This window comes from Heptranchias perlo, chromosome 33 (assembly GCF_035084215.1).
Source record: "Heptranchias perlo isolate sHepPer1 chromosome 33, sHepPer1.hap1, whole genome shotgun sequence".
Taxonomy (NCBI): domain Eukaryota; kingdom Metazoa; phylum Chordata; class Chondrichthyes; order Hexanchiformes; family Hexanchidae; genus Heptranchias; species Heptranchias perlo.
The window spans coordinates 17,250,904-17,264,057 of record NC_090357.1 but is presented as its reverse complement, the minus strand read 5'-3'; the positions used below and the strand labels follow the sequence as shown (position 1 = coordinate 17,264,057).

Below are 13,154 nucleotides of genomic sequence, written 5' to 3'. Positions count from 1 at the left end.
ACTGCCCAGCATCAATAGCATTTGTGCCACTGCAGCAGAACGGATTCAGGGCCATTGTGTTTTACATAAGTTAACAGAAGAAATAAGATTTCATGTGAACGGACAGTAATTAACCATTAGGCATATAATCCTGGATCGTAAAATAACTGCGGATATGATAGGGTGTAACCTGTGGAACATGGCCCTTCAGAACGAAGCCTGTTTAATTTTGGGCGTTAATGGACATTTTATACCCAAAATATCAGCAACAATTTCAGAATCCTCCTCATCCACTCCATGAAATAAGAGTGTAGAATAAATGATCTTTTGGTACTTATTCAGAAATGTGTGGGAACATGTAAATACAAGTAAATCAGGAAATTCATTTGTGAAGTATAAGTTTACCTTCTATCAGCTCTCTTGAAGTCTCAGAGATAATGGGGGTAATTTTAACCTAACTCGCCAGGCGGGGAACCCACGGGATCGGGTGGGATGCTGATTTTTTACACCCCGCCCAATATTACTCTCCAGTGATTTCAATAGAGAATAAAATCGGGTAAAATGTAAAACTGGTATTGTACCTGATCCAATGGGCAAGTTAGGTTAAAGTGCCCCCAAAGCCTTCGTCTCTGATCCATACAAAGGAAGGTTCCAGGTTTGATCTTCAGTCTGAGCTGAGTTAGCTCATCTCAGCTGGGGAGGCAGTCCAGGAGCTAGACTTTGCCACAGCACCCCAAGATTAGGGAAAAGATAATCAAACAAGATTTACTCTCCTAATCATGATACAATGACCCCTACTGGAAGCATGCCTATGCAAGCACAAGATTGCTGTATGCTGAGCTTACACATGAATAATGGTCATTTGGTCAAGGTAAGGGAAAGCAAATGCCCCCATGAAACCATAACCTGTGAGGGAGTCAATACCTACAGGAGGGAAAGGAGAAAATTGGAGAGAGAAAAAAAAAACTTTCCTTCTGTTTATTACTCATCTTTTGGGATGTTCTGAGGATGTGAAAGGTTCTCTATAAATGCAAGCTCTTTCTTTAAATATACAAATTTGCAAATTTCCACAGAACTGAGCCACTCGACTCACAATATGAATAAAGTTAATTTATACGTCTGGAGCTCTGCTCAATGCTGTTAAATATGAAAAGGTTATCCACGTCCCAATATCTCCAATAGATTCACTGCTCTCGGGCTATGACCATAAATCTGTCCTATTCAGGCAGTGCATAGAATTACAGAAGGCACATAAATCTTCACACTGGTTGCGAGGATCACTCGTGAATGTACCATTAGGCTACTCTATCATGTCTTTAGTTACGGATGAACCAACCTCCTGGATTTAATACTTCATCCCTGTTAAATAGAAAGAGAAAAGAACTTGCAATTATATAGCACCTTTCACGACCTTGGGATATCCCAAAATGCTTTACAGCCAAATAAGTACTTTTGAAGGAAATGTGGCAGCTAATCTGTGCACAGCAAGGTCCCACAAACAGCAATAAATATAATGAACCGATAATCTGCTTTTTAGTGGTGCTGGTTGAGGGATAAATGTTGGTCAGGACACCAGGAGATCTCCACTGCTCTTCTTTGAATAGTGCCATGGGATCTTATACGACCACTTGAGAAGGCAGATGGGACCTCGGTTTAATTTCTCATCCAAAAGGCGGCACATCTGACAGTGCAGCTTTCCCTCAGTACAGTAGTGAAATGCCACTCTAGATTATGTATTCAATTCTCTGGAGTGGGATTTCAAACCACAACCTTCTGACTCAGAGACAACAGTGCTACCACTGAGTAGGTAGCAGGTAAATGGAGTTGAGGTGCACATCAGCCAAAATCTAATTGAGTGGTGGAGCAGGCTTGAGGGGTTGAAAGGCCTACTCCTGCTCCTAATGTCCCTATCAGTCAAGGGTTACACCTTAATGATTGAATGGTGCAGTCAGGTTTAGAGACACAAAATATAAAAGAATCACCTGCACTTTCAATAACTCAATTGAAATAATTATTCTTGCATCGGGTGTATAACGGAATATACAATGGGAAAGACTGAAAAACCAGTTTATACCAGCAATGAGGAAAACATTTAGAATGCACTCATGAGGTATTGAGTCTGTCTCCCTTTTGGTTACTATATCATTTTTGTGTTTCCTAAAAATACATATATTAGGAAGTTATGTCATGGTACTGAAACAATACGAGAAGTAATTTAGAACCAAATATGAGGAGTAATTTAGAAAGAAAGAAAAATGACAATTAAAAAGAAAGTATTTTTAAAAATAATTCCCAGGAAGTTTGGTATATGTGCATGTCAGACAATTCCAGGAGGACTGAGAAGCTTTTCCTATTTTAACCATTCTTGACATATTCTGATTTAAAAAAAAGTATACATTTTTTTATTTTCTCCCCTCCTCTCCTGAAAACACTAACCCGAGCTGGGGTATAGTTTCACAGGAGTGTCAGTTCCTTAACCACTGGCTGGGGGGAATGGAAATCACAACCAAGCTAATCTTGTCCTCACCTGATATGCACAGATGTGTTTTACAACATTGGGTGACCAGACTATTATCAGTAGCAAAAATTGGGGCTGATTTCTCTCTTCCCTAGTCTAGGGGCACCAAGTTCAATTGTAGCATCCCTACTGCTACCCAAACTGAGATCAGCTAACTCCATGCAGGCCAGGGATCGAATCTCGGACCTTCCTGATCTGTATAGCTCAGTTTCTCACAGGAGATGCAATAAATTACATTTTAAAAATATGTAAAACCCATCAGGGAAAAAATATGGCAATACTGTCAAATTAAATTCCACACTAAAACATCCTTCCATGTTGCATTGTTTCTGTGAACATCTGTTCAAAGCAGGTGATTAGTAAACCAGATTTCACTGCACTATTCCAAGATGATGAAACGGATTAGTCATAATTTAAATGTCGATGCTCCTTTGCTTCCATACCCAGCTCAGAAAGCAGCATCACTTTTACGTTCTTAAAACTGAACCGGATACTCATTCCTCCCACAACATTAATTTCCTTATCCCAGCACTACTCTCCGTTTCATTGGAAACTACATTATGGAATTACAATTAACTCTCCTTATTGTTCCACCCTCTAGTAGTTAGTAAGAAGCATTTAATCCTTGTTTGTTTATTTTTTTTTTACAAACCAAAACTGGTCAGCAGCCCCCAGTGAAAATAATGAAAATGGATTAACAGGGAAGTGTCAGAGATTAAAGCTCCAATATTAACCTAACCTGCCCGGCGAGAATGGGGCAAGTTTGAATCGGACACCCGATTTACACCCCGCCCCATTTTACATTCTATTGCAACCAATGACCAGCAGAAACCATTATGGTCCTTCTGGCCAATTCCAATGCAGTAACAATGATCCTCAAGTCTAACTCGGTTGATAGTTACTGCATTGAATATTGCATACGCATGGTTTGTTCTGCCTTTCCACTCGATACACAAAGAGAAGTGTAGCTTTTGTTTCCTGCCACAAGTGGAGACACAACTGTTTTATATTTAGTAATGGCCTTGTATAGGCCAGTGCACAAGCAACTGGAATGTGGAACTGATTATGGAATAAGTACAAATTTTCCTATGACGAGACTTTCAGGAGCTCAATCCCATTACAGGGATTGTAGAGTACAATAGTGCTTCTGCACACTGCTACAGAATAATCAAATGAAGGTTTTTACATTGAGATTCTGAATCCGCTAAACCACTTGGGGAAGCACAGTGCAGGGACTCAGCACTTCTCCATCAGGAGGGAGAAGAAATAAATACCCCTATTTACTCTTGTATACCTCCTATATGCTCAGCTGAAGAGGCGTAGCAGAAGCCTGGGAGCAGATATCTTGCCTGACCACTCTTCCAGAGGATAGTCTTTGGGAGGGGAGAAATACCTCAGAAAACTTTTAAAAAATCAGGAATATGGCACAGAAGGAAAATAGCAAGTTCCTGAGAGGAAGGCATCGGAGGTGTGTGGGTTAGTTATATTTACCTACTGATGCACTCTAGGTAGCCTTGGTCTCCTGAAGCTGCCTTGATTGTCTTAAAAGGGCAAGGATTTCCTCTATAAACCTTGGGTAGTGAAATTGTAAACCTTTTTGTTATAAACACATTTACGGTTTTACACATCTGCTGCACAGAAAACAAATTCTCCCCTGGAGTTAGTGCAATATTTTCCTGAAATTGTCAGGAGGTATTTTAATCTATTATTTTGCCTTCCTAAGTTAAAAGAAAGATAAAACGAACTTGCATTTATATAACACCTTTCACAACCTCGGGACGTCCCAAAGTGCTTCACAACCAATGAATTACATTTGAAGTGCACTCACTATTGCAGTGTAGGGAAACGTAGCTGCCAACTTATGCACAGCAAGATCCCACAAACAGCAATGAGATAAATGGCCAATTAAATTGTTTTAATGGTGTTGGTTGAGGGATAAATGTTGGCCAAGATATCGGGAGAACTCCCCTGTTCTTCTTCGAAATAGTGCCATGGGATTTTTACGTCATCTGAGAGGACAGGTGGGACCTTGATTTAACAATTCTTCCGAAAGACAGCACCTCCGACAATGCAGCGTTCCATCAGTACTGCACTAGAGTGTCGGCGAAGATTATGTGCTCAAGTCCTGTAGTGGGGCTTGAACCCACGACCTTCTGACTCAGAGGAAGAGTGCTACTACTGAGCCCAGGATGACATTCAATATGACCTTAATAACATTACTAACAGTTAGTGAGTGCGCTGCCTTGTACAATCTAAGGGATAGGGTGAGCACTGTTGGACCAGTATCAACATTCATAAAGGTGATTTCTCACCCAAAAATCTATGTTTGGAAGATTGTCTGAAAAATGCAACTAGGTCAATTTTTAATGTGAAAATTGCACCCTAGTCAGGAAGCACTGCCAATGAGTAAACTCCCTTGTGATGTCCACAGCCCAAAAAGGTTTGGATAAGTCCACGGTGCACAGAGCGTTAAAATGTGAAGAAAAGTACTATTTACCCAGATTGTACTGTACATTGATGCTCAATGCATTGTGATAGAATGCTGGGGTGCAGTCTCCCACTGCAATTCTCATGAGTTCCCAATCTTAGCTGTGCTATAACGCGTGGAACCCAGTGGTGGCCAGGAGGTTTTCTTAAAGGATGGGAAAATGGGAGAGTGATGCAACTTTCATAACTGGGGAACAAAGAATCTTGTCTGCATATTCAAATAGGGAATGTTGGTAGGGCACAACTAACCTAAGAATGGAAAAATTTGCTTGCAAAGTAGATTTTTTTAGAAATGTAAATATACAGCTTGAACTAGGATACATTTGACCATCACACATTGTATTTTTACTAAAAGACATTACAGGTTCAAACTCAAAAAAAAGTATAACAGAATTTTCAAATTTATACAGCCAAAAGCAAAGAGGCCAGCCTGCCCTCCAACTCCAATTTTCTCCCTATCTCTAAGAGCCCAACTTATCTTGGGGTACGGTTCCACAGGCACCCTGCCCAAGTAATAATTCTTTATGTTTGAGCCAAGCAGTGAGTGCCAGCAGGTTATTTAACCATGATGTGCATCACAGCTAAACTCAATCTTCTCCTCACCTGACATCCACATACATGCACTTTCCAGTCAGAGTCACTTAATAGTGGTCAGGAGTGGGTATGCTGGCTGACTTTTCCCTCCATAGCCCAGGGGTTATGAAGTAAATCTTAACCCATGTACTGTTGGCCTGTTTGAGATCAGTTAACTTAGTATAAACCAGAGATCAAACCTGGGACTTTTTCCTCTCTGCACAGTTCAACCAGCCTTTACACAGCCTCATAGAGTCCTAATCATGTGAGCCATTGGACGATCACACATACCCAAGCCTTGAAGCCACAAGAATGTGGGTGAGGTGAAAGAACGCACAGAGTTTCCAAGATAAGCTACAAGGCAAACTCACTGATATACAGATCACTGTAAATTACTATCAGTTAGCAATGTGAAAACTTGTTTTGGACAAGTACGAATATTAGCGAAAGAAATGAGTTTTCACAAGAACAGATAAATGTACAGCACCCAAGGGAACATCTTTGAATAAAATAATGCTAGCTTCTCATAGGAGTTGTAAAAATGTTGAAAATATTAACTGACATCACGATTTAGAAAATGTCTGAACACTTTAGCTTCATTTCTTAACAGTATAAGTGTGCCTTTCCTCAGAATGAATATTACAAAGGTTTTAGCAGATTTCTATATTGCTACGTAATGGGCCTGCAGTACTGACACAAAGATACAGACTCTCTTAAGAGGTGTCCCCCACCCACCAACAATCCCTCACCCCCTGTCGCTAAACTCAGCTCACCTTGGAGTTCTTGCTGCTTCGACCAGACTGGGAAGAATAGCTTCGTTGGATGCCCTGTTCAGGGGTGGAAGGCGATTTGTCTGAGGAATGGTCCGAGCCCTTCTCCACCATGTTCTCACCCTCTAGGTTCTGAGGGGTCGGGGATCTCGATCGCTTCCTCAGGATGGGTGAGCAGGCTGGGGTGCTCCGAGCAGAATTACTGGCAGTGCTGATGATAAACAAAAGGGAGAATCTGGTAAGAAAGTTTCTAAGCTGCAAGAGTACAGCCACTTGAAGACCGTGTGCCAACACTTCTTTTCAGTTGTTAATCAGTTTAAAATTCCTTCCGTTCTGTATCCCAGGGGGATTAGCAAGTTTCTGACCTTTATTTTTCAATAAGTAAACTTTGATTTCCATCTGCACATTCTGAACATATAAGATCCGGCTTGCAAAAGGAATATATTCTGTGTAATCTTGCCCTATGATACAGGCTGGCTGGGTAATCTCTCTTTATGATTCAGGACAGCAAGGTAATCTGCCTCTGACACATCACTACTCAATAATCTCCATATAATATATCGTTCTTATGTAATCTCTATGGGGGTGAAATTCTTCCTGTTAATAATTCTGGCTGACTTTTTTTTTACTATCAACAGGAGGATTATCACCCCTACATATAAACCTCTTGTTGTGTAAACTATTATATAAAATTCCTGTGTAATATCTCGATACAGTCGCTGTATAATATCATTCTATTATAGTCCATATGTAATATCACTCTATATGACTTATCCTGTGTAATATCACTCTACATTCATAGTATGGTACAGCACAGAAGGAGGCCATTTGGCCCATCGTGCCTGTGCCGACTCTTTGAAAGAGATACCCAATTAGTCCCACTCCCCTGCTCTTTCCCCATAGCCTCATAATTTTTTTCCCTTCAAGTATTTATCCAATTCCCTTTTGAAAGTTACTACTGAATAGGTTTCCACCACCCTTTTAGGCAGTGCATTGCAGATCATGACAATATACAGTTTATACAATACCTGCACAATATCCTTCTATATTATATATAGTTGCTGTGCAATTTCTCTGTGATGCAGTTCCTGTGTAATATCCCTATATTATATACATTTCTCATTTAATATTCCCATATTACAGTTTCTAATTAATATCCCTCTATATTACATTCAGTTCCCGTGTAATTTCCCAGTATTACTACAGCAAAAATGTCCCTGTACTATTGTGAGAACTTGTCTCATAATCTGATGAACAGGATGCAATTTAACCTCATCATCCTTTTAGTCCTTGATCATTTTCTCCCCTTCCCTCCTCTCCTGCAAATGATGATTTCTTGCTAGGGTGTGGCTCCATGGGATAACCTTTTCGTATCTCACCCAAAAACATTATTCGTGTCTGAACCTTGACGCTGAGTGTCATTGGACTAGTCAGAGCAGGGGAGTTCTCCCAGTGTACTGGCCAACCTCACAGCTGGGCTCAATCCCATTCGTGCCTGATATCCACACAGCCATTGTCAGCAGAGGTCGCAGGGTAATGATCAGGAACATGAACCCCCTGCCTGATTTATCTCCACTTGTGGCAGTCCTACTGCTGCCTGGCCAAGATCAATTCAATCAGCATGAATTGAGCATCAAACATGGGACCTTCCTGGCCTGTGTGGCTCCGTGCCTAACTGGATAAACTTACTGCATCATTGGGAAGCTATATGAGTAACTTGTACTGTAATCTTATTACCATCTTCATCCAGTGCCCCTTCTTTAGGAGGCCAAGTGCTTGTAACCAGGGGTGAACAGCACAGGCACAGCACAATTTATGGCAAATTAAGCACTCTTGCAACATAAAACTCCCCACTGTATACATTATATCAGTTAACCGTCACGGTGGAGTGAAGTACAGACTGTAACACAAGCTCAGGAGTTCTGGGAATTCCATAAACAATTTGAAAATAACTCTTTCAGTTTAAGACACTATTGGACTGTGTTGCCGAACAAAAGAAAAAGTTTATTTTTTTAAAAATTATATCAATTAATTTAAATAAAAATCTGTAGACAGTGTGTTAAAAAGGATTTCCACTCTAGTCAGAAGTTTGAAAAAAAAGGATTAAACAGCATGAATACAACATTTAGAAAGTACGCACAACATCCAGGTATCTTCACCAAGTAAACTTTCACCAATGAAAATTAGTTACCCACTGAGAAGTCAATCACTTAATCCTGCTTTAGGAATAACAGCTCAATAAATTGTGCTCCAGGAGTCGCTTCAAGGCAACCGTTTGACTATGAAAAATGCTGTTTTATCTGTACTACCAGTATTGGCCTCAAATCATGGGCAAGAATTCAAATACCGAGTCGTTAGCATTAAGGTTGAAAAAAAAATCAAGCATTGGAAAAGTACTCACTCTTTCAAATTTGCGTTCCAAGAATCCTGCATTTGACAGTAATTTTAAGATATGGAGCTTCTGCTGGCAGAGTTTACTTTGTCTCACCAATATTTACATAAAAATGCATGTCAATTGTGGTGATGACAGAGGCAGGGTAACATTGTAACAACTCAGAGTTGTGCACCTGCTGTTGCTGTGAGACAGGAGAATGTTTGTGAGTGGGAAGAACCCAGGGGGAAAAAAAATCACAAAGTAGCTCAGAGGGAGGATTACATTTCCTAAAACAAGGAAGTGGAAACAAACATTGGAATCCTTTGTTACGTAGATGGGGATTCTCTTTTTAGTTTCTAATAGAGGATAATACAGGTTTGAATGATTCAAATATAATGAAAGGATTGAGCAGGAAGAGGCACAGTGGTGTGTCCTCATGCCATTGAACGGCAGAATGTGTATTCCTGCCCAATTCTCCATGTGGTGCTTTCTTGATCCCATGATGTGGAGATGCCGGTGATGGACTGGGGTTGACAATTGTAAACAATTTTACAACACCAAGTTATAGTCCAGCAATTTTATTTTAAATTCACAAGCTTTCGGAGATTTTCTCCTTCCTCAGGCAAATGTTTCAAGATCTCCTTGAAGCCTACGCATTGATCCCAGAAAGGGCATCAGGGAGAGGGACTCTGCAGGGGGAAGATGGGTAAAATTACTCCCCTTAGACAGAAGTCAGGAAATCATTCCAGCCAATCTAGCTCACTCACAGCAGGCTGGCATTGAGAGGTGATGTAAAGTAAGTAGGCACTCCACCCTATTGGTACAAATGAAGCACAGAATGCATACTACAACAACAACATGCCTTTATATAGCGTCTTTAACGTAGTAAAAAGTCCCAAGGCGTTTCACAGGAGCAATTAGCAAACAAAATTTGACACCGTGCCACATAAAGAGATATTGGGTCAGCTGACCAAAAGCTTGGTCAAAGAGGTAGGTTTTAAGGACCATCTCAAAGGTGGATGGGTAGCGAGGCGGAGGGGTTTAGGGAGGGAATTCCAGAGATGAGGGTGTGGGCTGTTGAAGGCATGGCCACCAATAGTGGAGCAAAGAAAATCGGGGACAGAATTGGAGGATTGCAGAGATCTCGGAGGATTGTAGGGCTGGAAGTTACAGAAAGGGAAGATCAAAGGGAGCAAATTAAAATTAGAATATATATTTTGGAGCATAACAGATTTTGAGGAGGTGTGTTGATTTTTGAACATTTTAAGACTCAGACTTAGCTAAAAACTTGATTTCATTTGTTATTGAGCATAATAGACTAAACTACATAAGGGCCCAGACACACTGCAATGTCCCATTTTTTCATAAATGTAGGCTCTGGAAGATGGTTTTCTAATGCCGTATTTTAATAGAAAGCTCACTGCAAGATTTATATAGAAGCGCTACTGCCAAATGAAACTGGCTGAGGCATATTGAATAACAAATAAATGGGATACAAGGCTTTAATCCACTCAGGGGGTTCAGATGATTTTATAAAGCACAACAGAGAGACCTAGTTAACATTTAAACCCAAAAATTGAATGCTAGCCTTTAAAAGGCTATACTCTTTATTGAGGCGAAAAGCATAGATGCATTTAAGGGAAAGCTAGATAAACAGATGAGGGAGAAAGGAATAGAAAATTATGCTGATAGGGTTAGATGAAGAGGGGTGGGAGGAGGCTCGTGTGGGGCATAAACACCAGCATGGACCAGTTGTGCCGAATGTAAATTCTTTGTAATTCCAATATATCCCCTTCCCTCCCGAAAACATTTTAAAAATTATTTCTAGATGGTTCTACTAGAGGACCCCAAACCTTAGCCTCCCTCCCATTCTGTGGGCCTAGTACATAGACTGATGCAATACTGATCCTATGGTCTCCGGTGCTTCATACATCCTGAGAAATGGGATCAAGCTATAGAAGTGTGGTTCGACAGGTGCAATTATCTCAGCCTCATGTATCTCAGTCTCAAGACCATGATACAGCAGCAAGAAACACTCTCTCTTTTAATGGTCAATAAAAACATTTTGCAGTCTGTTAATATTACAGTCATAATATTAGTAACTTCATCGTTAACATAAAATTAAGGACTACCAACTTGCCTTCTTCGCAAGTTATTTTGTGGGCCACGTGCACTTGTAAGTACCTTCATTAAAAGGTCTGATTTCGTACTGACATGTGACGAGCACATGTTTGCAAGGCTGAGGCAGCATGATGCAAGATAAATTATACTGAAATAATACCAAGTGAGATTTAAGCAGAAGATACACAACAACAAGTCCAACAATCTACTGTTTTTATACCACAGTCGACTCGACTGAAAAGCTGGCCTGATAATAGGATGTTGTGCTACATATAGATTTCTCTCTGTGTATTTTGATGGGAATAAGTTCCTGATCAGAATAAGCAGTGGTGCTCCAATCACTATTAGATCTACAATGTAGTGAAATATTTCTTTTGTAAAGCAGCTGGGTTGATCGACTAATTTGTGAGTAACTATGAAAAACGCCAACAAACCCACACAAGTAACACAGTGGCATGTAGTCAGATGAAGCCTGGCCAAACAGAAATGAATCCAACTTTCCCATGTTATCTCTCTGCCTTTTTGCTGCCTTAAGGTTAACAACTCAACATATAAATAATGGCTTCTGATCTATCTCAATGGCACTTTATACATATTCTAGCATCACACAGCTGTGAACTTTGATCAGCTGGATAAAAGTAAAAAGATACCATTTCAGCACAAACTGGCACTCCGTTAATGCCACAGTTTATGGCATTAAATTGTTTGTTAGAAAGCTATGTAGAAATTCGTGTGCTGCTTAACTTTTTCTGGGTCGACGAAAAGGTCGCTGAGTTACAAATATGTCTCATGCACTTTATACAAAGAATGCAATACAGATGCTTGAATATATCAAAAGTACAGAGGATACAGAACAACCAGTGACATATTATGATGGTGTTACATTGTGTTGCTCTCTGGCTAAGGGAAAACAGAACACTGAATGTCAGTTAGAGGTTAATCTGAGCAGGGGGCCATTGGTTCTCTGCTAACATTAGTTTAAAAGTTCTCACACCGTTTTCCTAAATTTGATTTGGAAAATGTCACTCCTGAATTATATTATGTAAAGAATCTTACAACACCAGGTTATAGTCCAACAATTTTATTTGAAAATCACAAGCTTTCGGAGGCTTTCTCCTTCGTCAGGTGAATGTGGGAATCCCTGAACGTTTCGCATTTATATTCAGAGAACAATACCTGGTGATTACAGATAATCTTTCCAACTGCCCATTGTCAAGGCAATCAAAGTGTTCAGACAGAGAGGTGTTACCTACAGGACCACCGAATATACAAACGGCCAGAACACAAGACAGAGAGAGGGAGAAACATCCGAAAGGAAGAGAAAGACAGAGAATGATCCATTGTATTAAAAACAGATAACTTTTATTCGCTGGTGGGGTTACGTGTAGCGTGACATGAATCCAAGATCCCGGTTGAGGCCGTCCTCATGGTGCGGAACTTGGCTATCAATTTCTGCTCGACAATTTTGCGTTGTCGTGTGTCTCGAAGGCCGCCTTGGAGTACGCTTACCCGAAGATCGGTGGCTGAATGTCCTTGACTGCTGAAGTGTTCCCCGACTGGGAGGGAACCCTCCTGTCTGGTGATTGTTGCGCGGTGACCATTCATCCGTTGTTGCAGTGTCTGCATGGTCTCGCCAATATACCATGCTCCGGGGCATCCTTTCCTGCACCGTATGAGGTAGACAACGTTGGCCAAGTCACAGGAGTATGAACCATGTACCTGGTGGGTGGTGTCCTCTCATGTGATGGTGGTATCTGTGTCGATGATCTGGCATATCTAGCAGAGGTTGCCGTGGCAGGGTTGTGTGGTGTCGTGGACGCTGTTCTCCTGAAAGCTGGGTAATTTGCTGCGAACGATGGTCTGTTTGAGGTTGGGTGGCTGTTTGAAGGCGAGTAGTGGAGGTGTGGGGATGGCCTTAGCGAGGTGTTCGTCGTCATCGATGACATGTTGAAGGCTGCGGAGAACATGGCGTAGTTTCTCCGCTCCGGGGAAGTACTGGACGACGAAGGGTACTCTGTTGGTTGCGTCCCGTGTTAGTCTTCTGAGGAGGTCTATGCGATTTTTCGCTGTGGCCCGTCGGAACTGTCGATCGACGAGTCGAGCGTCATATCCCGTTCTTACATCATATCCTCGTATTGTTCTCTGAATATAAATGCGAAACGTTCAGGGATTCCCACATTCACCTGATGAAGCCTCCGAAAGCTTGTGATTTTCAAATAAAATTGTTGGACTATAACCAGGTGTTGTAAGATTCTTTACATTTGTCAACCCCAGTCCATCACCGGCATCTCCACATCATGAATTATATTATGTAATGCGAGTCGATTCAAAG

The 13,154-nt window shown here is 41.0% G+C and overlaps 1 protein-coding gene across 5 annotated transcripts in view; it reads right to left on the bottom strand.

Moving 5' to 3' along the window:
• LOC137301505 (protein Aster-B-like) overlaps nt 1-13,154 on the bottom strand; it is a 558,548-nt gene that overhangs the window by 112,638 nt on the left and 432,756 nt on the right. For all 5 annotated transcript variants that reach the window (XM_067971031.1, XM_067971029.1, XM_067971032.1 and 2 more), the window contains one exon: nt 6,331-6,538. In XM_067971031.1, the coding sequence (XP_067827132.1) occupies nt 6,331-6,538 (208 nt within the window). The remainder of the gene's footprint in view (nt 1-6,330; nt 6,539-13,154) is intronic.